Source organism: Pocillopora verrucosa, chromosome 4 (assembly GCF_036669915.1).
Source record: "Pocillopora verrucosa isolate sample1 chromosome 4, ASM3666991v2, whole genome shotgun sequence".
Lineage (NCBI taxonomy): Eukaryota > Metazoa > Cnidaria > Anthozoa > Scleractinia > Pocilloporidae > Pocillopora > Pocillopora verrucosa.
The window spans coordinates 16,274,792-16,299,799 of record NC_089315.1 but is presented as its reverse complement, the minus strand read 5'-3'; the positions used below and the strand labels follow the sequence as shown (position 1 = coordinate 16,299,799).

Below are 25,008 nucleotides of genomic sequence, written 5' to 3'. Positions count from 1 at the left end.
CTCAATTCTTCGAAAATTCTCAGCTTCTTATCCTAGGCAGGATTTTATTATTCTAAATTATCCATTACCCGTTCAGAAGGTAAGCAGAGCAAACATCTCCCATTCATCTCTGCGACTTGGTAAATACACGTTTCAGTCATTTCAATTCTAAAGCTTTGAGGGGTGAAAGCTCTTTCACAATATATCTTTAATCTAAAAAAAGCAGGTTTAACGCAAGATGGATCAACGTTTTTCTTTTGTATCTTTCTCTTCTTGAAACGAAACTTTAAACAAAATAATCTAAACCAATGATTGCACTGTTTACCTATGTGCAGAGCCTTGGATACGGATAGCTGACAATTATTTCTAAAATAGTTTTTTTTCCAGCTGTCGCAGTATTACCAAAGACAATTAGATAAATTTTAGTTAACGTTGTGTTTTAAATCGTAAAAACTTAACATGCGTGTTTTTACGTGTATCAAACTTTATTTCAAAAGAAAAGTGACAAGGACAAGCTGCCTAATGACGCTTTTTGCACCATTTTAAAAAAACTCATCAAATGTCGTTCTTTATGTTTTCCTGGGGACTTTGAGGTCTTCGAAGACAAAGCATGTAATTTTGTCTTAAAATCAAATCTAATTGCATGGCGAAAACTTGAGTTGTAAGTAAGACTTCTGGCAATTAATATTTCATTAAGGTCCAAGGTAATGTTTGTATAAAGTGTCTCCTTTAAAATGATCCTCGAAAATGAAGCATTTGCAATTCACGTTGAAGACGATCTATGAAGGACCCATTTGGCTTGAAATCTTCAGCTGAGTATGATAGAAGTTTGACAATTTTAAAGAATTTTCAGACAATATAGGTGGATTTGGGGAAAGACGTTAATTTTTTTTAATTCTCTGCTGCCCCTCCATCGTTTTAAAAAGCCAGCGACGTGAAATTGTATAGACAATGAAAAAAAAAATCATCGTGAGTTTTTAGCCCATCAAATGTTATAATTTCACTGTGAATTGGGGAGTTGTTTTCAGTTTTCTATTAGCTTATTCTTACTAAGCCAATAACGTATTAGTAAATTGCGAAACATTGAATTTCTGCCCAGTCCTCAATTAACTTCGACAGAAATATAAATAGCATAGTTAGTCCTCAAGAATATAGCGCTGTTCCTTTCTGAATTTCTTAACTTTTTTAAGGGTTGTCAGTCTGTTATTAAATGAAGGTACAAAAATGGCCATAAGAAACATAAGTATTAGTAGTGATCCAAGTGACAATGCACTTTTTTTTCTATTTACAAATTTTTCTTCAGAGTTATGGAGGCCACAACATAACCGACGTTTTGGAACACAGAGATAGTCAGTATACTTGCGGTTCGGCAATGTCTCTCAGACTCGCGTTTGTCGCAAACCCAACTGCATTCAGCAAAGCAGTTTACATTTTTGCCGGATTGTGTTTTGCATGGCTCGCTCGTTCAGAAGGTGAGCGGAGTTGAATTTTGTCAGCCTTCCTTCCCTCTCAAGTATAAGTTGGTGTACATGTATATTTCGGGAAAAGTATATGACAATTCTATTTTGCTATGTTCAAACTCCTGCTATAGGAAGTGATAAAACATTTTTCCATATCTGCGGGCTTTCAAATACATGATATTGTCTTGCAATGTCATCAAATATAATGCATCAAACACAGAATCTCTTGAATGTGAATTCATATCAAGACTGTCAACAAAGCTTGATCTAAAGATTAAAAAGACGCACATTGTTTTTTTTTAAATCAAACTGGTACTTACTAATATTGACGATTGTGGACAACGGACCAGTGATTTCAATATTCACAATTGCAAACGGATGAATTAATGATTGTGCTTAGAAAAGTGATAAATATTGCCTCCTCTTTGTTCATAAAATTGTTCCAAAATGAAGACGAAATTGAGCATTTAATGTTCCTTCTGCTGTGAAAAATATCATCGAATTTATCATTTTATGAAATATGTTTTAAAGGCTTCTCTAGTTTCGAAAAAGAGGATAACAAATGAAAAGAGGTTGAGTCAAAAACAAACTTAGTGTGGCATAAAATAATAATTAAGAATTCTGTCAATTAATATTTTATCAAGGTCCTCCCGATAAATTTTGTTTAAGGTTGTTTTTTTTTAGCGAAGCTCACTAGAATAAAACGAATATGAGGCGTGGAAAACTTCGATCATTTTTTAATTGGCATCCATAAATAACGTGAATCTGGAGATGTAGTAACAACGACTCACTAATATCAGTAGCATATATTAACCGTAAAAGTGTATCGTTGATCCCAAGCAAGACAACCCAAAAGTCCCATTTACTCTATGCTTTGGAGGCTTTTGTTTTCAGTCTCATTAGGAACCAATGCCGTTGCTAAAAGGGACTTGATGTGGCCATCAGTCAAACTTCCTTCAAATTTATATACCTTAGGAGACAAAGTGTATTCTTGAGTCTTAAAAATCACCAAATGTACTTTAAAGGTTTTTTTAACCCTGTCTTTCAATAAAGCAGCCCAGTTAGAGATGTCGTAGCCTTCACTATGCAAACTCGAGATTTTATTAGCAGCTAATTGTCCACGGGCAAAATTGAGTGACGAGTCTCTTTTAAAAATCGGCTCGCTCTATTGCAAAAATACAAGGTTTATATTTGGCGAAATTTAATCGAACACGAGAGAGCAAAAAACACCTGTCATTCTGTCATAACGATAATTGCCACTTAACTTGTGCTGATTGACAGTTTGCATAAGGATATCAGTTAACTTTTGAAACTAATAATAAACACAAAATGACCACCAAGTTCACTCTTTCTTGGCCCTGGTTAGCCATTGGTTTGCCGAGAGTCAAACGTTACTGGCACAAATATGGAATACCCAGCTGTCAAAAGTTGACAAGCATTGAGCGCATTTCAGTCAATTGAGTGTCGTAAACCGATGAAAAGCCAAAATAAGTACAATGGCCAAGCAGAGCATGGATAAAATCATAGAGAGTAAGTAGGCACTTCTAGTAAAAAAAGCAAAATGCATGAAGGGCAGGAAAACGCATGAGGCGAAATCGCAATTTGTTTTAACGTTGCTCCTGATTGGCAGAGAGGAAAATGCAAGTTTTCTTGACAAATTGCAGAGCGTGTTGAAACAAAGCAGTCACGGATTACTTTCGCGACTCACCTCACTCCAATAAGTTACCTAACAATTCAATTATCCTTCAAGAAATACTTTACTTCAGGGACAACTGCCTTTAACCCATAACAGTGCATCTAATAAGATAAGCATCTAATTTTTACCAACAGTATCACCCTTGAATCAATATTAATTAATTAATATTAATCAAATATTAGGTCATGAGAATAGAGGAAATGATTGTAAACTTAAGAAGCTCTTGATTGTTAAAGAAATTCTCCTTTTAGTACCATAGGAAATGTAGAGAGAACAGTTTGGAGAACTTGCATACTGATGTTAAGGTGTAAAAGGTTACATGTCTGATCAAAAGAAGTACATTGCACTCTGTGAATTTTTATTTTCAGGGCAGATATAAAGTAAACCGTTCGACGAATATAATTTTCTTTAAATCATTGAATCAGATTCTTGCAGGATTCTGAAGTTCACCGAGCCCATGGCGGACAACGCGTTACGAAATCACGTTATACAGTTGGTACACGTTAATGATAAAGATCAGTGTGAACTACTCTGTTATTTGGAGCAGATGTGCCTGTCTTTCAATTTTGGATCGGGGAATTGTGAACTTAGTAACTCAGATCATTATCAACACCCGGAAGATTTGGTTTCCAGGATAGGTTTCTCGTATCATCCAACAGCTGTAAGTGTACTTACATGCATACACACATGTGTTTGACTTGGTGCAAAAGTAATTTCACAAACTCGTCAATCAAACTTGTAGGGTAAGCACGACTGACAAGGTTCACACTTATAATTTTGTGGTAAACACAACTGACAAGGTTCACACTTGTAATCTTGTGCTAAGCACAACTGACAAGGTTCACTCTCGTAATTTTGTGGCTGAGCTCTCGTGTACTAAATGAGGAGTTTAAAAGAATGATCAATAAGCACTGACACATTTTTCTTCTCGAATCACCGTCATAATTTAAAATAAACATTATGACACCTACGCAAATTAACGATAAGACAAGGCCATACCGCGGGTGTACTGGTTTAGCTGAGTTGAGAAAGTGACTGATCTAGAATGAGAACTTGAACGAGGAAAGGGAAATATCCTTTACGGTGGTTATGCCATGTCAGTTCACATTTGTTATCCTGATTCTGATGTACGAGAACATGATATGATTTACCGAAAAAGCATTCAGCTCACATTCCTGCTGGTGATTCACTTACGCTAGTACGTGGTTTAAGTACTGTTCGAACACGCATTTTCAAAATGCTTTCATACCATTAACGCGTAATAAAACCTTCAAAATGTAACATAAAATAAACGTGATAAAAGCTGAAAAAAAAAAAGATGAACAAATCATCTAATTTTTGCGAAAAACAGGCCTCGTCGTAAAAAGATGAATTTCTCACTCTTCCCTCCAACAACGTTGGTTAGTGCAACTGTTGAAATTAATCATTTTGTGAGTTTAAGGTCACACCCATCGGTTTTCGATTGAAAAAAATTGTTTGAATCACTCTTTTTCCATCGACAGATACTTTGCAGCGGCTTACTTTGTCCACCAGCTTCATCCTGTTTACCAAATCACCAAGGAAACCTTCGTTGTGTTTGTCCTGCTGACTGGCCCAATGCAACTAACTGTGAAAGAGGTGCGTTGTTTCGAATGTAATCTATCAGGAACTTTTACGAATCTCAAATAGGGAAGGTTCAGATTGATAAGACAAACTCGTTCCAGTGAGATTTCGTATTTACTCTTCGATCTAAATTTTCTCACGGCTTCCGACTAAGTTTGTGTGGCGATTTTTCACTTTTCAAAGGCTTGTTTTGTTCGCCAATTCAATGAATGATATCTTGTCTTGCTGTTAGTTAAAATCGTGAAATAGTTTTACTATTATACATTTATGCTACAAATATGTAACTATCATCATTACGACTATTAGCCACATCAATACATTTTTCCCCAATACTTATTTCATCATCATCACCGTCATCACCATTGCTATTGTCTTACGTTGCACTTACATCCAATAAATGCAAGAAATCCATTGATCGAAAAGAAAACTTCCTGTATGATGAATTCGGAGACCAGGGCTGTGTCCGAAAGAGAAAACACAATCGACATCGGCACAATTTCTGAGTTAGCCATGAATAGGGAATAATCTAAATAGTTTGTCACTGATTCGTGTCTCTCTAGATAATACAAGTGCCTTCTAAAAAAAATATGAACGAAAAACCCCCTTCCATATGGTAGTTCATCCTATTTCTATCCGATTTAGATGCTGATGAATGTAGCTCTGGATCACGTTACTGTTCCTGCTTATTGTGATGACACCGTGGGCTCATCCACTTGCACCTGTAAGAGAGGATTCTCGGGCGCATTGTTCTTATTACACCGACATCAATAATGTCAGACAAACAACAAAATCAATTTCAAACTTTTCCTAGCCGGAAAATGGGGATAAATTGTTATGCTAAGGCTTCTGGGGAAAATCGCTTTTCACTATTCAAAAATGAAGAAGTAAAACGTGCTTTCGTGAATTTTTTATTCCTTATTTTATCCAATATAGATGCCGATGAATGTTCCCTTGGAACGCATGACTGTTCCGCTGACGCGTATTGTAATGACACCGTGGGCTCTTTTAAGTGTACTTGTCGGACAGGATTCACAGGAGACGGCAGAATATGTCGAAGTAAGATTCCAATCATTGTTCCTATTTTTGGTCACGCTATGTGACATCAATCATTATCTATGACATTTTTTTCATTATCATTTTTGTTTTTCATCCAATACAGATGTCGATGAATGCTCCCTTGGAAAACATAACTGCTCCGCTGACGCGTTTTGTAATGACAACTTGGGCTCATTCACTTGCACTTGTGTGTTGGGATTCTCAGGCGATGGCAGAACATGTCAAAGTAAGATCCATTTAAATTTTATCATTTACCAGTCAAAAATGTCAGTCTGATTAGATATGAAATAGTCCGTAAAATATTAAATGATCAGAATAATTTTTCCATATTTTTACTCCCGTAGATAACTGAAATGAAATCTACATAGATATTCAAGTGCAACAGGCTTTCAAGATGTAGTTTCTACAGGTTTTTTGTTGTTGTCAATTTAGATGTTAATGAATGCTCTACTGACGCGTTTTGCTTTGACACCGTGGGCTCATATAATTGCACATGTAGGACAGGATTCACAGGCGATGGCAGAACATGCCAAAGTAAGATGGATTTCATTCTTCTCGTTTCTTGATTTCATTACACTGATATCAGTAACCAAAGGATAGTTAAACATAATTCTTAGAATTTTCTGTGTCAACCAAAATCATCCAGAAAAGTCCCAAGAGGTAAAACTTATTAACAATAATATCAATAATAATAATAATAATAAAATAACAACATTAATAATAATAAACCTTGTTGTTGGCATTGTCAACTAGATGTCAGTTTTTCAATCTTGAAAATCTCAACCGTCTCTGCATTATAACACTTCCAAAACAAGAATTATTCCTACCAGCGAGATCGACGAAGAAAAAGTTGGCTGTATACTAGCCAGACCGAGTTTTCCACTCGACGCCTCGCAAGCTACCAGTACCGATCAATATGTTTTCTTTCTGCAGCGACCAATGAGTGTGTTACGGAAAACAATTCATGTCACGAGGACGCCGTGTGCACAGACACCGAAGACGGCTACAACTGCACGTGCAGTCAGGATATGATAGGGAACGGATCCTTATGCTTGGGTTAGTCGTATCACGATAATTTAAAATGGTAATGGATCGAGTGGAGTCCAATTCTATCCATAATTATACGAGTGATTGACAAAATCGGACGACCGCAAAGCAGGAGTCTGATTTGTTAATCACTCGTATGATCACAGGCAGAATTGGACGACACGAAGTCCTGTTACCAATTAATCATAATCCATGATCCATGCTGTTCTCTGTACATTTCTTACGGTACTTTAAAGGAAATTTCTCTAACAAGCCAAGTGAAGAGCTTCTTGAGTTCACTATCATTCCTTCTATTATAGGATTTCCTTTTTACTGGACACTTAATGGATCTGATCCGTTCATAAGGTAAGACGATGAAACAAATCCGGAAACGGCGCGATGGGGAAACGCTTTCTTTCCCCTTTATTATTATACTCAAAGGAAACATCTTGTCGTTTCCTCCAGTTCTGTTTAAAACAGAACCATCTTGAGTAGCTATTTTCCTGCTCACTGGGACTCAGGCTGGTTTGTTGTGTATGATTTTGGAATATCACTGTTAAAAATGTTAATAATCACTAAGAAAGTTGCCTATTTGCGATAGGATTTTCTCGCGCTCCCTCACATGCAAAAAGGACATATTTGTTTTCTTAGACAAAAGAAAGACATTGCATTAAAAGGAGTTTGCAGCACAAACATGGTTGTTTTTGGAAAATATTTCAAACTAACAATCTTTTAACGGGAGAAAAATTTTCGCTATAATTTGCGATTATTTCAAATCTAGCACACACCTGATACACGTACAAACTTCCGCCGATACAATTACACTTTATATCGTTAAAAAACAATATCCTACCACACTCTGAAAAATTTACAGATTTCAGAGACGAAAATTCTGTCTAATCCGTATTATCTCGAATGGTTAAAATGGCGTGAATATCATGCAGGTTATTGTCCATGACCTACACCAGAAATGCATGATAACCAAATAATTACCACTAAAAATGACCTAAACCCATTTCATTTCCATCTCGCGGACAGCTTGTACAATGGTGCCACCTACAAAAGTATTAATGGAACGACAGCCCTGTATTTGGATGGACGTTCATACGCAGAAACTCCAGCACTCCCAATCCAGACCACCAGCTTCAGTATCCTGTGCTGGATGAAAGTTTTAAACCTTCCTGCGCATGTTATAAACATTTACTCTGATTGGTCTTCACCCCACCAGTTCAGGTTTGGCATGATACAAGACAGTTTGTGCGCCAACCTCCGCCGAGATTTTCCTAAATCCTCAAATATTGTTTACTTCTGTAGAGGGTGAGCATCATACAACACACTGATCAGTTCATATTTTTATAAAAAGGACGAATCAGCCTTTTCAGTTTCTTGCCCTTTTTCTTGTTCTGGTTTTTTTTTCTCTAAATTCTGGAGCAGGGCGGTAAGAAAATAAATATAATTTGCGGAAATATTTTGTTGATAAGAAAAGACCGGCGACGAACAACTTTTGTAGCTCACATAAACAAAAAATTCCACACTAGAAACGGACTCTTTTTGAGCTCTTTACCGTGGCCAGAAAAGTATAAAAAAAGGTCAATACGGGAAAAAGAGAGAGAGGATAAAATCAAACTCACTGACTAGTGAGTATTTCTTCTGCTTAATATGGACGCTTTTCATTGTTTGTAAAAACTGTTCAACTTTGAACGGCTGCGAAAAATTATATTCAGTATTTCATGAATCAACATTAACATTTATAATTTTCTTTCCTTCCGTAAGGCATATCCACCTGAACAAATGGATGCACGTTGCATTCACATGGAGTCGCGAAGGACTTATCGGAAGACTGTACATAGACGGATTGGAAGAAGGCAAAGAAAGAGTTAGTGGGTCAACTACTAATTTAGATCTCAACCCCACTGGCCACTCTGTGTTTGACATCGGGCTCAAACGGGATTCCTTGTCTCAACATACTTTCCACGGATTTCTAAGGAATCTCATGGTTTTTGATGTGGCAATAACTGGATTAGAAGTGAAGAAAATTTTTACAGACGGTTACACGGCAGCTTAACAATACAAGCAATAACAACTGAAAAAAGAAGAAAAAAAAACAACAAAAAAAAAACGGACAAGAACTTCCGAAACTAACAACATGTACAGTGTCTTTCAATACAAGGTCGATTGAATAACAGTGGTCTAGCAACGCTAAAATCTGATAGTTCGCGGCCTCTCTCCGCTATCATCAGATTAATTCATACTAAGTAGATCAGTAACTATTTCATTTCTATTTGAGATTCTACCTTGATTTTATTAAACATTTTTCTCTTTATCAACTGGCTCACCTCTTAACAAATCACCTCTAAACGAAGTGCAGGAAAGAAGTCCGGAAAAAACATTGGTACAAAACTTCGATGCGGTTTCTTTACATCTTTTCTGTTTACAACAGATAGTATTAAGAGGTAATTGTTGAAGAAACCTTTCCAAACGCTGGAAGGTTACTTAATACGATAAGATGCTGGAATAAGCACCGGAAATTGTTAACTAATTAGCGATTTGAGGGCCTTGGAGAGAGAATAAAAAATTTGCCACCAGTTCGGCCTGAAAAAATCTAAAAAGATACCTTTGGTTACTTTTAAGCTCAAAAATGCTTTTTAATCATAAAATGAATGTGTCATCTCATTAACTTCATAAAGAGACCTGTAACAAAATGCAGAAGTTCAAAATGGACACGATGTTGTTAATGTACCTCTCCTCAACACGAATGTTGAATGTGTTAAACTAGAAATTATGGCTAATAAAAAAACGTGTGTAAACCAGAGTGTTCGATGTATATTCTTAAAAAAAAAGCGTTGCCAAAACTGGCGCTAACATCAACCAACAAAGAACTTGAAAAGTAGTGAATTTTGTTAAAAAAAAAAAAACCTAACTAACACCCATTTTACAACATCTATTTCGAAGGGCACCGGGCTATTTTCACTCGTCACGAGTTTTCAGCAACAACTTGCCCCATTTAGTTTAATAGTAACCTTATCAGTCGGATGACCGTGCAACAAGAATCAAATTTGACGGTATAATTATTGTTGAGGAATTGTTTTAAACGCGTTGAAATACTTTATTTCTTTGTAAATAACCTGCTCAAGTAGATGGCACACAAAACGTTTTTTGCTACAGTGCTATGGTTTACAATCAGGGAGCGTTTGCAAGACCGGTCAAAGAGTAATTCGCACAGGTTAAAAAGAGTAAGAGGCCCTTTCCAAAGAGTCGTTCCTCATTTTAATCATTTATGGGATGTCCTATTTATATCAATCAGAAAAAAGAAAGCTGAACTAGATCATTTACTTTTCCTTTCAAGTTGCGACGATGGCCAGGTTGATCTGAGTCAAACATTTATCTATGAATCAGTAGGGTTCTTTACATATCACTTTTGTACAAATTATAGGAAAAAGTTTAGGAAATAATTTAATAGAAAGCCCTCGGCAGTTTTGTCAGATCTTTCCTGTTTACAGTATCGTAAATCATATGAGGAAACTAATTCTTAGAGAAAACTTTGCAAGCGCTGGAAGGTAACCTGAGATGATAAGATACCACGATGAGTGTTAAGCAGAAAATCTGAAATTATGTTACGTGGCCTACCTCAAATGTCCTTTCGTAATTTTTCATTCAAACAATGGTTTCATAATATATTCAGCAATTCAAATTTTTCTAACAAAGACCTGTGGATTCACACGTTGAAAGGAAACATTTTGACTCAATTATTATAACTCAAGAGCTTTTGAACGATGTTTAAACTGTTACATTTCTTTCGCACGAATAAAGGATATGTGTTACCTCGATTAACTAGTCATTCTGTTAATTTAAGGAAAATTAAAGACAAATGAATTAAATTATAACACAGAATGCTTATAGTTGTTCTGTTGATGAGGACTCTAGAAACTTATTGCAATTTAAAAGGTTAACGGTTTGAATGGTTATGCAATTCCAAACTTCTCTGAAAGTTGTTTAAAACAGTTTTGATATCTTAGATCTCAAATCTATTGAATAAGTATTTTTCTTATTTGCAATATCTAGAGATGTTTTAGATAGCTTCAAGGCTACCTTTTAGAGATCTACTTCTTTCATTTGGATTGAATCCGTAACAGTAATTCAGAACTTTTTCTCAAGACAAATATTTCAATAATGATTTAAGATATAGCTGTAAATATTTTGCACAAGATTTTACGAAGCATAAATACATTTTGAAGACATTTCCATAACATTCAAGACAAAGACAAATGTTATGAAATCAAATCAAATAAAATGCGTCTTTGCAAAATAAATGTTTTAAATCCAGAAGTACTAATGGCTGTTAATGTGGTGGCGGAAAAGCTTTGAACGCACATAATTTATATCTAACACGTTACTTTGTCTCGGACTTCAGCTCAAGTTGTTCGCCGAAAAGCGTCACTTACTGTGACTCCGATACTAGTCCCTTTTCAAGACTCTCCTCAGCCGAAATTTTATTCAACAGGGCTTCAAGTTTGAACCAGATTTCGGTGTCTAGCTTGTTCTTCTCTACTAAATTAAACAATTTCTCTCATATTGTCCCAGAAAAGAACTGTTTGGTTTGGAGCTTGGTGCAAGCTTTTTTTGTTTTATTAAACGTTATTTACCAAGTAATGGGAAATGAAAGGAGACTTATCAGTTCCGGAGTAATTTATTACCACCTGTCCAATCCTAAGGCTCAGGATGTTTGTTTTAATTGGAAAAAATACTAAGACTTTTTAAATTGTTACTCATTTAAATGGAAATGCCGAAAAGCTCTTCGAAGGATTTCACCGTTGGGATTTTTTCTATCGATTGAGCATGACAAGAAAAATGTGTTCACTAAAGGTTTCTTCCCCTCTCACAGTATACAATTCACGGAAAGGTCACAATTTTCAACGCCAAAGTGGCGTCAAGTTGTTTTCTTTTTTTTTTTTCTCTAGATCTCCTTCTTGAGGATGAAATCTCAGCTTCACTCAGAGATCTAAGGAGATTTCTCATGCGCATACCATTTATTTTGAGTTTAGATTTTTTTCATTCAGGTCTGGGTTCTGTTGTACAAAATCTAGTTTTCGCATTTCCATTGAGTAGTGGAGCGAAAATTTTCCATACAAAATTTTTACCTCAGCATGTCTCTGAAAGCATCTTCTTTGTGAAACTGTAAGAGGAAAAACCCACATTTAGTAACGTCATAACGAACTCAAAAGAGTAAAACTTAAGCTTTATGCCGTCGATGTAAGAAATTTTAATTTAATAAATCATCCAATCTGAGTTTGAGACGACTTCTCACCCTTTCTAATATATTCCAATTGTTTCATAATAATACTCTCACAGTCTGCATTCGGAAGGCCTGCGGCTTTCTCGATAAGTGAAAAAGCCATTACTTGACGTAGCGTAGTAACATTTTGCCTTCGATGGTATTTTCATCTAATCGAACTGTTAAAAAAGGACGGCCGTATATGCTCACGTTGTGTATAAATTTAGAGGGACCGTCGATAAGGATCACTGATTTCAGAAGATTTCTGTACCCCGTGAGTTCGCACTATACTGTGACAGGAAAATGAGAAAACTCGTACTGACTTTGGTTTTCATTGCATGTATCGCCTATGGGTACTGTCGTTCTTTTTTGGCTGAAGACAACGCACGCTCAGCAGAGAGAGTGAGACAGAAATTATTTGCAAGGTAAGTAATAATTTCGAAAGCATCACATTTGCTCTTTGGTTAACGTTTCTTTGTTAGACCTTGATTGAATTAATCCTAAAACTAATTGTAGGACATTGTAAACCTGTTATTAAAACTGTTCGGTGTCCGCTTGGAGATTTAATCCGTTCGTCATCCTAGTGTATACGAATTCTCCACGTACGTTGCATTTTGACAAATCAAACTGCGTTAGGCGTTGGTAAACGGTAATTATTCCCAACAAAAAGGTTAAAATGAACAAAAGTCCCCCTGGAAAGATCTCCGTTTACAAGTTCGTAAAAGCAGTGGTGGAGAGCTCCCACCAACAAGATTGCCTCGGAATGGAAATGTATCTCTTTAAGAAATATCATGGGAAATTAAATAAAATCACACTCAATACCAACTAATATATGCTTTCGCTTTTTTCATGTAAGAAAAAAAACTGCTTGGGGCAAATTTAAGACAGCCCTGATTATTAGTCATATCTCGCACGGTTTATATCCCATGCTGCGTGGTCAGCTAAAATCGCCTAAACATTTCTGAAGTGTTTTTTCCTATTTTTTTTTGGCTCGGTACGCTCTTCGATAGAGGAAAATCTTCACATTCAGTTACAAGCTTTTAAACAAAACAAAATTTGAAAAGAATAAAGGGGTAAGTTTCTAAAGAAACTGTGTTGCTGCGTCGGTGGGAGAGTATAGCAGGTAATTTAGTGTTAACAACTGGGTTGAAAACGTAAATTAGCCACCGTAAAGGGTAAAAAAGCTGACGTTTCGAGCGTTAGCCCTTCGTCAGAGCGATTGAAGTGAACGAAGTTTTAAAAAATAAATTTTACCAGTTTAAAAAAAACTTATGGAGTCTTAGTAGTTAAATTTTTTTCACAGCTTATTCTCCCTCGATCATTGGATATCAATAATAATGGTAATGGAAGTTGCTAGGTTTTGATCCAAAGTCTAGTTAGCCCTTCGTCAGAGTGATTGAAGTGAACGAAGTTTTAAAAAATAAATTTTACCAGTTTAAAAAAAACTTATGGAGTCTTAGCAGTTAAATTTTTTTCACAGCTTATTCTCCCTCGATCATTGGATATCAATAATAATGGTAATGGAAGTTGCTAGGTTTTGAAGTCTAGATCCATTTGGCACGATTTCATTCAAAGATGGGCTGTAGCCATGGTAACAGTGATTGATTAACGCATTCCGCATTATGACCGATCCTTTCTCTCTCAAGGAGTAAAACAAATAGCGTCTGGCTTTCAGGTGTCTCACCAGTCATTTCACACAATTTCGAGCGAATATTGTTCGGATGGTAGCCCCAATATATTAGTTTAAGATTCGTGCTTCAAAAATTGCTTGATGTTTTCCATCAAGGAGAAAAATCTCACTCCACAAAATGCATTATCAACAAAATCAACAGAGAAGACTGCCAAGCTCAACTACATTTAGAAGCTATCCAAACTGTCCACTTTTTAGGACTCAAATATGTTACTAATTCTATGGATGACGGAGTTTCTAAATGAATAAATTATATTAGGGAAAAGATAAACTTTGGCCACCATTTTATAAAGGTAAGGTAAAAAGTCAAATATATGCAAAATTAGCCTTTTTTTCCTTCCAATTTTTTTCTCAGAGAAGGAGGAAAAATTAAACTTAATTACTAAGATACATTATCTGACATCGAGAGTGCTAGGCAAAATTCGTTGATAACATTTATGGTCAAAGAACTTATTAAATGGTATGAAATGAAACACAATTTCGCAGTATACCTTCGAATTATTTGGCAATTTTCATCCGATGCATGCTTGTGTCACTCACTTCTGTTGATATTCTGTTTCATTATCTTGACGTTACCAAGGTTAAGCAGGAAGCTTGGCTTGATATTTTCTGTAGGGACTTTAAGCCTTCAGCTTTGTAAATGATACCTTACGATGTAAAAATCGGCCAACGTTATTTGTGCGATTTCCGCCATGGAAGTACTGAAATTCATTCAGATCCAGCTCTAATTCGAGAAATAAAAGATATGCCTCTTTACCATTTTCCTTACATGTGGAAAACGGTCGAACATATTGCATTGAAATACTGCACCACCAAAATTTGATTTGCATAGACTTCGTCTCAACCCCAAGTCATATGGCGTCCGTGGCAGTCAACGGCAACGTAGCAGTCAGATGTAGGGCAATACTGGCCGGCCACGTGCCAATTTCCCGCGCAAAATTTTAAAGGAAAAATGAGAAACTAGCGCTGTCTCGCAGAATAAGAAATGCAAATGGAAAAGTTCATTGAAATCTGTAAAAGGAAAAAAATGTAAGGAAAAGCAAAGGTCGAGACTTTTCGAACTCAAAGCTTATTCAAATACAGGTATGCTGTTTATGTAATATTCTATTTTGAGCTTTACCAAAAAGGCTCCATCGCTTGTGAAACATCGTGACTTCCTGGCTTGTGTGGGTGTTTGTAACTTGTGTGAGACAACTTGGTTTGGACAGCCTGAAAGTACGCCATCTAATCATTACAACGTTTTGCACGTGCTCAGACGTAGAAGCACAGACGTCCCATTTTCTTAACCAACCAAAAATTAAAAAGACGACTCAACAATCCTAGTTCATTACAATACAATTCAAAACAAAGGTCACTAACAAGTTCACTTCTTTGCACGACTGTAGGATGAGTAAAATGGACGACACCGCTAACACTAAGCGAAGAGGGGAAAAAAGGAGTCAAAACTGTACACCACCTCACTGTCAGGATAAAGGTTACCATAGTGGCTGGCTTATGGAGTAAGTGTAGTTGACGAGATAGATATCACACAACTGCTTTTCTAAGCAAAACGAGGCTTTATCCACAACTGATTACGTAACATCTTCGGCTTACAACCTACGAAGACGTTCCGAGGATTCCGAGGGCTGCTAACGTCTAAAATAATTTGAAGAATGTCAAAGATGGAGATTACTTAACAAAGAATGTTAAGACGCCCATGAACTTGCTAACACACCAGTAACCCAGAGTTGAGAGTTGACATGATAAATTGTCCTGTGAGATTGTTGTTCTCACTTTTCAGTGAAGCGAGATTCGAAGAAATAATGAGTGAGAGTAAGGAAGCAGGAGCTTAAACTTAACTAAGACGAAGCTATGCACCATGCAGAAACATCACTCCTTTTTGTGTCTATAGGAGACCAGTCAATATTTCTTCCAGGGGAGGGGGGCTAGTCAATACTTATCTTCAGAGGGAGGGAGTGTGAGGAGGATTTTAGCGGGATCACAGGGTCTTCAGGGGAAACGGAGGTGGGATTAGTCGCCAACAGTTCGGTTGAGGATTTCTCATGAGTCGTTCCCTTTCTGTGCTTTAATGAATAAAATGATTTCTCTTGTACGAATTTTCGATCAAAATCGATGAAGAGTGGTCAGTAATTTCTTCTTTTTCATACACGATTGTAGCAAGGAAGACGTGATTGACGCAGCCAATGCGAAGCGAGGGGCGGACTATGGTCATCTTGGAAATCAGTAATCCTTAAAGTCGAGTCTACTAGCGTAAACAGTAAGTCTTTCTCTTCAATAATTCTGCGCACGAAATATCTTAAAATGTAAAATTAAATATTTCCAAACAGTCACGCTCTTGTGTCTGGGAGAAATGACTTCCTTTTAAAAAGTCACTATGTAGGAGGCTCTCTCATCAATAGCCTTCTCAAGAATTCACAAACCAGACTATAGGACTTGTAATAAACCGGCTTAAAATTATGGGACAAATCCCGACACTGGAAGAGTTCTACTATGTATGTATGATAAACGACTGATTTCTATCAATTGGTAAGAACACAAAAGCTTCTCAAAGAGAATAAGCTAAGTGTAATACTCCAATATGTTTGTACTTACAAATCTACACGAGACATGAACTGGGCTGGTTGGGACAAAAGCTACTGCGGCTGACCGACATGTCCAGAAAACATGCAGAAACGAGGGTGGTGAAAATTCGTCAAAATAGTAAAATCTACTAACCTGATTTCCCTTTGACGAATTTGTCTAAACTTCGCCAAGTCTAAAAAATCAATGAACATTGGCTCGCTTTGACGAAATTTCGTCCAATCTGCCATTTTCGTTACTGCGTGCATTTCTTGACATATGTAAGCTGGTCTACAAAATATCACCGGCTGTAATTGTCATCTTCACATATTCAGTTCAAAATATGATATTAATTTCTTCCTTATTTTATCCATGTTTTCATTTTAGGTCAAAGATAAACGTCCAAAGACTGGCAATAAAAGATAGAGATTATGCAAAGAGGCCTCAAATGCTGTTAAATTAAACTAAATTACTGCAGACAAATAAATGTTGGAGCTTAACTGTCTCTCTGCAGCTTGTTGGTTAGTTAAAACTCATTCCCCTAAAGATGCGTGGTAAAATTCACATTTCCTAGAACATCAGTTCTGAACTTGAATTTCCTGGCTCTTTGTGATACGAATAAAAGTGCAGGATTGTGCAGATCCGGAAGCCGTTAGTTTACACAATGACGGGAGAGTTACAAAACTCATATTCACTCTGGTTTTCAGAAGTTGCGGTTGCTGTAGTAACATGTTGCCTTCGATGGTATTTTCATGTGATAGGAAAGGAAAACAGGAAGGCCGCATGTGATCTAATTTTGTATAGAGTTGAAGGGAAGAGCTTAACGAACAGTATCAGAGGATACCCGGAAATCGTGAGTTGCCATTGAGACAGGAAAATGAAGAAACTCTTATTTACATTGGTTTTCATTACCTGTATTTTCTTTGTATTCAGCTGATCTTATGTTAGAAAGCCTACGGCCTGCTTTCGAAGTTAAAAGATACCATGTAGGCGGGTTGCGTTAGTGACATATTTCCTTCAGTTCCATGATATTTTCATCTGAGAGACGAAAAACGGGAAGCCTGCATATGATCCCATTTTGTGTGAATCGGAAGGAAAGGTCGTAAGGAATCAATATCAAAGGAGACCCGTTGTAAGTTGGCATCGTGACAGGAAAATGAGAAACTCATATTGACATTGGTTTTCAGTGCCTGTATTGTCTACGTATCTAGCCGATCTTATGTTAGTGAAACAAAAGCTCTCTTGGCAGAGAAGTGGGCTAGACGGAAATTGCCCCCACTGTAAGTGCCAGTTTAAAAATAAGCACAACACAAAAGAAAATAATCGTGTCCCTTCTCTGTCCGACTTCGACTAAATTGTTGTGAAAATAGGAGTTTTTCGAGAAAAATGTTTTTCCTCTTGTCACGAGCGTGGGAAAAAGAAAATTTCTGAGTCCTCAAGAGGAAGCGAACTTCAGACCTTCGGATTCCGCGCTCCGATACTCTACCAACGAGCCAAAGAGATTCTACGGTTAGCGAAGTCTATCACAAAGTTCATATGACACGCGTCCTGCATACTGCTAGGATTAGCAACGTCGATGGCGTCATGTTTGTTATTGGAATAAGAGATGTGGTAAGTTTTGAGCTCGGTAAAGAAATAGAGAAAGATGTTTTTCTTCTTGTCACGAGCGTCGGAAAAAGAAACACTTCTGAGTCCCCATGAGGAATCGAACCTCAGACCTTCGGATTCCGCGCTCACCGTAGTCTGTGAGGCTCAGTGTTAGAGCATCCGAGCGCGGATCTTTCTCTATTTCTTCACCGAACTCAAAACTTACAATCTCTCTAATTCTATGAGTTGTTCGTTCGCAAAATATGCTCAGTTTTAGCTTTGAAACTACGACATGTCAATAAAGAAGAAAACATTGATATCCATAATCCCAGCTGGTTATGGTACTAATAAACATGCAGGGTTGTAACAAACGTTGTTTCTTTGCTTGATTGCAGTTTGGTGGAAAGGAGCGACTCCGTGAAACCAAGCGAGGAGAGGCGAGTCAGCGCAAACATGGTTCATCATCACTTCTCATCGTCAGCCGGGTTTCGATAGCTGAGTAGTAAGTCTGGTTCATTTACAGTCTTTCCTGAGTATAATTGCTTGAGTGAATTTTGGATTCACGTTGGCGGAGATCGTGACCTAACTCTAAGTAGTTAACTCTATTAATCACATATAAGAAATTCACATACCTGAATCGACACTTTTTAGCACAACTGTGTCTTGTGTTTCTTTGTACGAAGATCTCTCTTTACATATCTAATCATTTTATTTTTGCACTCAGTTGTTGCAGAGCGTCGAATGGAAGAGTAAGTCTGTGAACTGTGCCATTGGTTCTTTCAGTGATATCATTTACGCAATTGTCTTAGGCGATATTTTCTCCCAAGTTTCGTTATCCTTCACTCCCCTAAGCGACACCATTTCCTTCCATTGTTCATTAAAGGCTATTGTAACTGAGGCTCTGCGGGTGGGGCCAGTTTTTTTTAGGCCAATTATAGAGCGAGGTAAAAAAACAATGTATTCTGGGATTACTTTCGTTCGACGCTCTTTAAAAATGGCTCCATCATTTTTCTCCCCTTCACTTTAGGTCCTAGTGAAATGAACGTCTGACGGCTGACACAGAAAGTTCAGATATATGCAAAGAAGCCATAACTGCTGCTGAAGTGAATTTAATCACTGAGGAGACCCGACATAAAAGCTTGACTTGAAGGCCGCAGTTAGCATTTAAATGTAATTATTGATAATGATATTAAAATTACAATTATATTAATAACAACAACAATAAAAATAATGTCACCACAATTAATGTAATAAGCCACAAGTAAAGTTCAGTAAATATACTTACAAGGTTTTGCACGGTGGGTTAGCACAAGGTTTTGTTTCTGAGTTTTCTAAAGAGGAAAGGTGGAGATGGAAAAAAAAAAGACGACTGGTTCGATCTCATTGCCAAAACAATGATTTCTAACTTTTACATACTGACATCGATCTGCCTCATATTTCGGCTCGCATTGTGGCCTATTTCTTTTATGATAAGTGAAGAAAGGTGAAGAAATTTTTGAGAGATATTTAAAACATCAATGTTAAGCAGGTCATAATTGCAATGAGGCACGGTTTAAATTGATTTATGCATCTCGTAGATAGTTTATAATCTCTTGCTATGAATCAGTTATGCCTAGTATTCGAAAGGAGGACCGAAAATTTATAACTTAGTGTTGATTAGCGTTTCTTTGACGCAGTATTAAACCCCGTGCTCATTCATCAGAGACACTGTAGTCCTTCTCACAAGAATTTCAACGAGTGATTTATCACAGTCTCCTATCAGCTAACTAATTTTTCTCGCAGTCATTTCGTAACGAGAGAGCATCAGAGCTTCTAAAGATTTCATTTCGAACGATCTGTAATGCCCAAACATCTCACCGACCAGAACGTTCGACTGTACCACTCTGCCCCAGTCTCCTTTGTAGCCCTCCTTAAAGGTCGTCACACCACGTGCTCTTCCTTAAAGTATGTCTTTCATGTATTTCACTTCATCTCCTGATAGCGCTTTATCAACTACAAGAAGATCTCTCATGTACCCATCAAAAGTCGGAAAATGCATTCTGTCTCGTTTCAACCCAATGTCGAAAACTGTATGATTATTTTCGATCAGGTCTAAAGGACCATTAGAAACTCTACTTCCACCCCTTCTAATTCCATCTACGTACAGAATTCCCTCTTTTCTCTCTCGGCTCCAAGTGAACGCCACGTGCATCCATCTATTAGGGATGACCTTCCTTTGATTATGAGAGAACAGAACACAAAAGGGAATGAGGCTTTGCGCAAATCTCCGCTTCTCAATATACCTCTTAGGAAGGTAAATCACTCTGGGATACACACTTGAGTGCTCTACGTGTCTCTTCCTATTTATTAATTGCACGTAGGAAAAGAGAAGATGTATCTTATGCACCTACCAGTGACAGAAATAAACCATAGTAAGTCCACGTAGATGATGAGGTTTTCGAAGATGAGCACAAATTCGACGCCAACCATAAATAAAGATTCTGAACTGATGTGGTTCTGACCAGTCAGAATAGATATGAACTGAATGATCACTTGGAAGGCTCAAAACCTTTATCCAACACATGATACTAAAGCTGATAGTTCGGATCGGGAGTGCTGGGGTTTCTGCGTAAGAATGCCGGGATCCATTCAAGTACAGTACATTCCTTCCATCAATATTTTGATAGGAAGCACCATTGTACAAACTTTTCAATTCATGAAAATAATGGAAATACATTCGTTATAATGCCTACCATACCATATGGAATTCTCTTTACAAGTAGCTAAATGAAATGTCACCATTAACTGAAAGTATTTAACAGTATTTCAAGAAAGGCAGCTTAATGATCCTCTCCACTATTTATTTTGCGAGAAACTCTAAGAAGATATTTGAAATTCATGTGAAAAAATTGGGGAAATAGCCATAGCAAACGCGGCAAAATAACCGTAAATTTTTGTTGGCTGCAATGCATTTTAGAATTATTAAAAGTTAAAACTTTCATTTGTCAAAGCCGTTGTATTATGACTTTCATGCCCTGTACTCAAAACAATAACTCATTGAGACTAGAGTTTATCCATAATTATAAGCAGGAGTGTGAAATTTTCACAATAATAGTGTTCCGACAATTTCTTCCTGGAAGAAGAAAGCGTTCTCTCATCTTACCTTATATTTGGATCAGACCCATTGAGTACCCAATGAAAACGAAATCCTTTGAATCCTTGAATTTAAAAATGAATACTGGTGTGGTTTGATCACGATTTATCAAACATCAAACATTTTTTGCTTAAGTTTTAAAGATGTTTATAGGAGTGCGAACTAAATTTAAAGCAACTAACTTGAACGACAAGAATTATAGAAGACAAGTAATTGGACGATTTGAAATAATTCCCGTGATGTCGTCCGAAGATCCACAAACTGCTTGATGTAAACAACATATGCGGATACTACAAATCACCAACTATAGTTGAGCACAAGTGGGATAACTGTATAATTTTAAGCTCATGAACCTTTTTTAGAGAAGACTGTTCTTAATAGCTTTCATGCTTCAAAAAGGCCGTGAAAGAAATCCGTAATAAGCCTTACTGGTGGTATTGCAGGGTCCTACTATAGTGGAACTCACGGTGGATATAAACTCTTAATATAAAACGAGTTCATCAAAACACCCACCCACGCATAAGAATCCATCTCCGATCATATAGTCCTTGCATTTACATATGTAGCCTCCAATAGTGTCGCTGCAAGTGGCGTTCACGTGACATTTGGCACTTCCGGTGTTACATTCAATGATATCTGTATGTAGATAGAATCGACACTATCAATCATCCAGACTCATACTTCCTCGCTTACACAACTATAAACATAAATAGGACGAGTTAAGTGGTACCCGTACGGGTTTGAAACGGGCTGAAGTAATAACGAACCCGAGCTTAGCACTTAATGAACACTTTGTACTCGTTACCAGAAATCATACCGTGACACTCTCCAGAGTAACAAACAGCTAAATTTTGGTAGATTTATTGTCATTTATCTTTGGCTCTGAACACAGTCTCTACAGTTCTTTTAAAAAACCTTTTATGTCAGTAAAGTGTCATTTTGTTTCTGAGTAGTACTCCACTGTGAAACTGGGTGACATCGAGTCCATTTTTGAGCATTATCTAGAAACGTAGAGGATCTGTATAAGAAGTATAAAGCGATAACATAACTTCTTGAAGTTAACAACGCTAAGAAAAAGAATTAAATAAAAATAAAACAAAATACCGGTTTCTTACTTTTGCAATTTTTGCCATCTCCTGAAAATCCAGCTTTACAAGTGCAGGTAAATGAGCCCAAAGTGTTGTTGCAGTACGCGAACGCTGAGCAGTCATGCGATCCAGAGGAACACTCGTCCGTATCTTCAACAAAATAATGAGACCCTACGTTAACTAACGATTAAACACTAGTCAATAATGCTTTCAGGAAGACTACTATCAAACCATTCTCTCGACGTTATTTTAGTATGAAAAAAGGCACCGCGCTAATGGTAAATGGCGAGGACCAGACTGCTTCACTAACTATTTCTACAATCTATGCGACTATACTGCTAAAACATACCACTTTTGTTTGTCAAATTGCACAACGCTAACAGTTAAATAATTGTTCCCTAACATACAAAAAAAATTGAGTGCGCGTGGAAAGGTGAAGGCTTTCTCTCATATCGTAGATCATTACGAGCAACGCTTTATGTCAAAACAGGTGTATAACAAAGGGTGTATAGCGATAACCTCTTTCGCAGCTTTCAGTTCTAGTCCAATTAGCAGGACAAACACAACGGAGTTTTCCGTGAATAGTCGGTACACAAGAAGCAGATGGGGGACAAGGAGATGTGCCACAAAACTTCTGTTGAAAACGAAAAAGATAAAAAAGATTTCCAAGTGATATTTCATTGAAATAAATAACCATATTACGAAGGAATTACGTGCACTACAATTTTCTCAGAAATTTGAAATTTTCGTTAAAGTTTTAAGTTGGCTGGATGACGTTTTCTTCAACTCCTACCAGTCGATAACAGTTGACGCTAAAACTTTATCATGTCATCTTATTCAGGTAAATGTAGTTTTGAAATGATCCATACAAAAACACGTTTTCCTCTTATCAATAGTTATCCAGGTCGTACTGAAGGTTCACGCTAGCCTGCGAGAGTAAATTATGGCCGCCATCTTTTATTCTAATGGTAGCAGATGGTGGGGAGGGGAGGGGGGAGGGAGAGGGGGAAAGAGAGAAATTTGTACCAAAGGGGTGGGCGACGGTCAAGAGTAAGGAGAGGGATGGGGGTGCGGAAACTTATTTTCGCCCTTCCTTTTCTTTGCAGTATACCTACCATGGTTGGATGATAGGAGAAGCCTTCCTTACAAATGAGATGTCCAGGATGTTGAAAGTGATCAGAATCACTGAGTTCACATTTTAATTTGCCCCTGGTCTCTGAAATTCCAAGATTGAAGGATGAACAGAAGTTCTCTGCGTAACACCTCAATTCACACTGATCTTTGTTATCAACCATCAAGGACTTAATGACGTGATTTTCGAGGTAAATGTCTTCCTCGGGTTGAACAAACTCCAAAATTCTGCACGTTTCTGATAATAAAAAAACATGAAAAATGCTAAACGAAAGGGAACACAAGTTGATTATAAAGTGGTCTAACAAAAAACCAACATGAAGCAATCTAAGGCAGCTGTATATGCCACAGGGCTTCAGCTGCGTTCGGACGATATGCGCGTTAGGGCAAATCGTTACTCTAGCCTGCTTTCCTTTATTATCCAGTTTCCCTATATTCAGCAGATTCTGTGTTAACCAGGTGTAAATATGTAGCGAAGAAAGGTCCTTGCTCTGAAACAAGGAATTTTTTTACTTGAAAATATAAACAGGCGTTGTCAAAGAAAACGTTAATTAACTGAGCTTGGACCGAGGGGCTGTCAACACGCGTTTTTAACAAGTCAAGATGTTTACTGTGGAAGTCTTAAACGATTTATGTGCAAACTAACGACTTCCCTTTAATTTTCAGTTTTAAAAAAGTCTTACTTTAAAAGCCTTTCAACCTGACATGAGAATTAACTGCAGAGTGTTCGTGCAAGACTTGATACTTCACAAATTTTTAGGTGCCGAAGACCACTTCGTAATTCTTGATTGCCACAGGCAAGAAATTTGACTTTTATTTGAGGGTTGAGCATAAGGCTTCTACTTCGGTATCACTAACTATATGGAAGGCTAGAAATTCAACCGGATCAATACCACTTTAAAAGGAAGGGTGTATCCAGCTAAGAGCAGCTATAAAAGTCGTTAATTAAAGAAATTCAGTAAGGAGAGGTTAAAAACAGCTAAGATTTTACGAAAACAAGGCTTCATTTTCATTTGATGACAATTTTCACAGAAATACTGCAGTTTTTTTGCAGTTCTTCGCGCATTCAAGCAGGAAGAATTCTGAAACTTGCTGTCAAAAAGAGAAAATTTGAAAACCCTCGTTCTAGGGTACTGATGCACTACCTGTTTCATTCCAGTTCATATAAACTCGCGTATCTATAACGAACACTTTATTGCTAATCACACTAATAATTGCAAAGGGTAACGTCGCTTTTGTGTTGCTGAGTGTAAGTTTTTTCTTTTTTCTTCGTCCGAGGTACTTAAGAGACGCTGTAAACCATAGCTAAAGGAATATTCAACGACAAAAATGAGGATGAGAATTCACCGCATGTTCGCACAATTTTTTCTTCTAGATTAAATCTAACCTTGCGCATAGATGTGTAAAACGAACAATATCTTCCATAGAGCAGCAAATGCAGTAGACATGATTTTGACATCAACTGTATCACTTTCCGTCACTCTCGAGGAGACTAAGAGCTCTGCTTACAACCTGGATTTTTAAAATAAAATCATTATTGTTGACAGGTGATGAGAGCTGAAAAATTAATTGTGAAAACGATCTGAATCTCCAGCGACGTTTGGACTGCATATTGCGAATCTTCTTCAAGCGATATTGTCGATTCTTATTTTGTTTTGGCTATTACCATGCATTTTAATGAGGGTTTTTCTGTATTTCGCTAGACCCCCTTCCCAAAGAACGTTTCCAA

At 37.1% G+C, this 25,008-nt stretch overlaps 3 protein-coding genes and 1 pseudogene across 4 annotated transcripts; 3 read left to right on the top strand and 1 right to left on the bottom strand.

Moving 5' to 3' along the window:
• The first annotated feature begins 714 nt into the window (after positions 1–714).
• On the top strand, positions 715–6,145 carry LOC131788498 (nephronectin-like). Its single transcript, XM_066165332.1, has 7 exons — positions 715–795; positions 1,283–1,451; positions 3,561–3,796; positions 4,638–4,752; positions 5,671–5,793; positions 5,897–6,019; positions 6,138–6,145. Exons 2-7 carry the CDS (start codon positions 1,352–1,354, stop codon positions 6,143–6,145), a joined length of 705 nt encoding a protein of 234 aa, XP_066021429.1. The 5' UTR covers positions 715–795; positions 1,283–1,351.
• Positions 6,146–6,214: 69 nt separating this feature from the next.
• LOC136280316 (uncharacterized) lies at positions 6,215–8,884 on the top strand. The gene is made up of 5 exons (XM_066165331.1): positions 6,215–6,327; positions 6,727–6,849; positions 7,140–7,185; positions 7,858–8,136; positions 8,593–8,884. Exons 2-5 carry the CDS (start codon positions 6,822–6,824, stop codon positions 8,882–8,884), a joined length of 645 nt encoding a protein of 214 aa, XP_066021428.1. The 5' UTR covers positions 6,215–6,327; positions 6,727–6,821.
• A 3,334-nt stretch (positions 8,885–12,218) lies between these two features.
• LOC131788522 (uncharacterized) lies at positions 12,219–19,551 on the top strand. 2 transcript variants are annotated; one of them, XM_066165653.1, is made up of 7 exons: positions 12,219–12,516; positions 15,167–15,280; positions 15,939–16,038; positions 16,728–17,193; positions 18,323–18,429; positions 18,652–18,676; positions 18,955–19,551. In XM_066165653.1, the coding sequence occupies exons 4-7, from the start codon at positions 17,005–17,007 to the stop codon at positions 18,967–18,969; spliced, it is 336 nt and encodes a 111-aa protein (XP_066021750.1). In that variant the 5' UTR covers positions 12,219–12,516; positions 15,167–15,280; positions 15,939–16,038; positions 16,728–17,004; the 3' UTR covers positions 18,970–19,551. The 2 variants fall into 2 exon arrangements, 1 of the variants encoding a protein (XP_066021750.1); XR_010717236.1 differs by lacking the exon at positions 18,652–18,676 and having other exon boundaries at positions 12,220–12,516; positions 18,955–19,116.
• Positions 19,552–19,826: 275 nt separating this feature from the next.
• LOC131788499 (uncharacterized) lies at positions 19,827–24,952 on the bottom strand (annotated as a pseudogene).
• Positions 24,953–25,008: the final 56 nt, after the last annotated feature.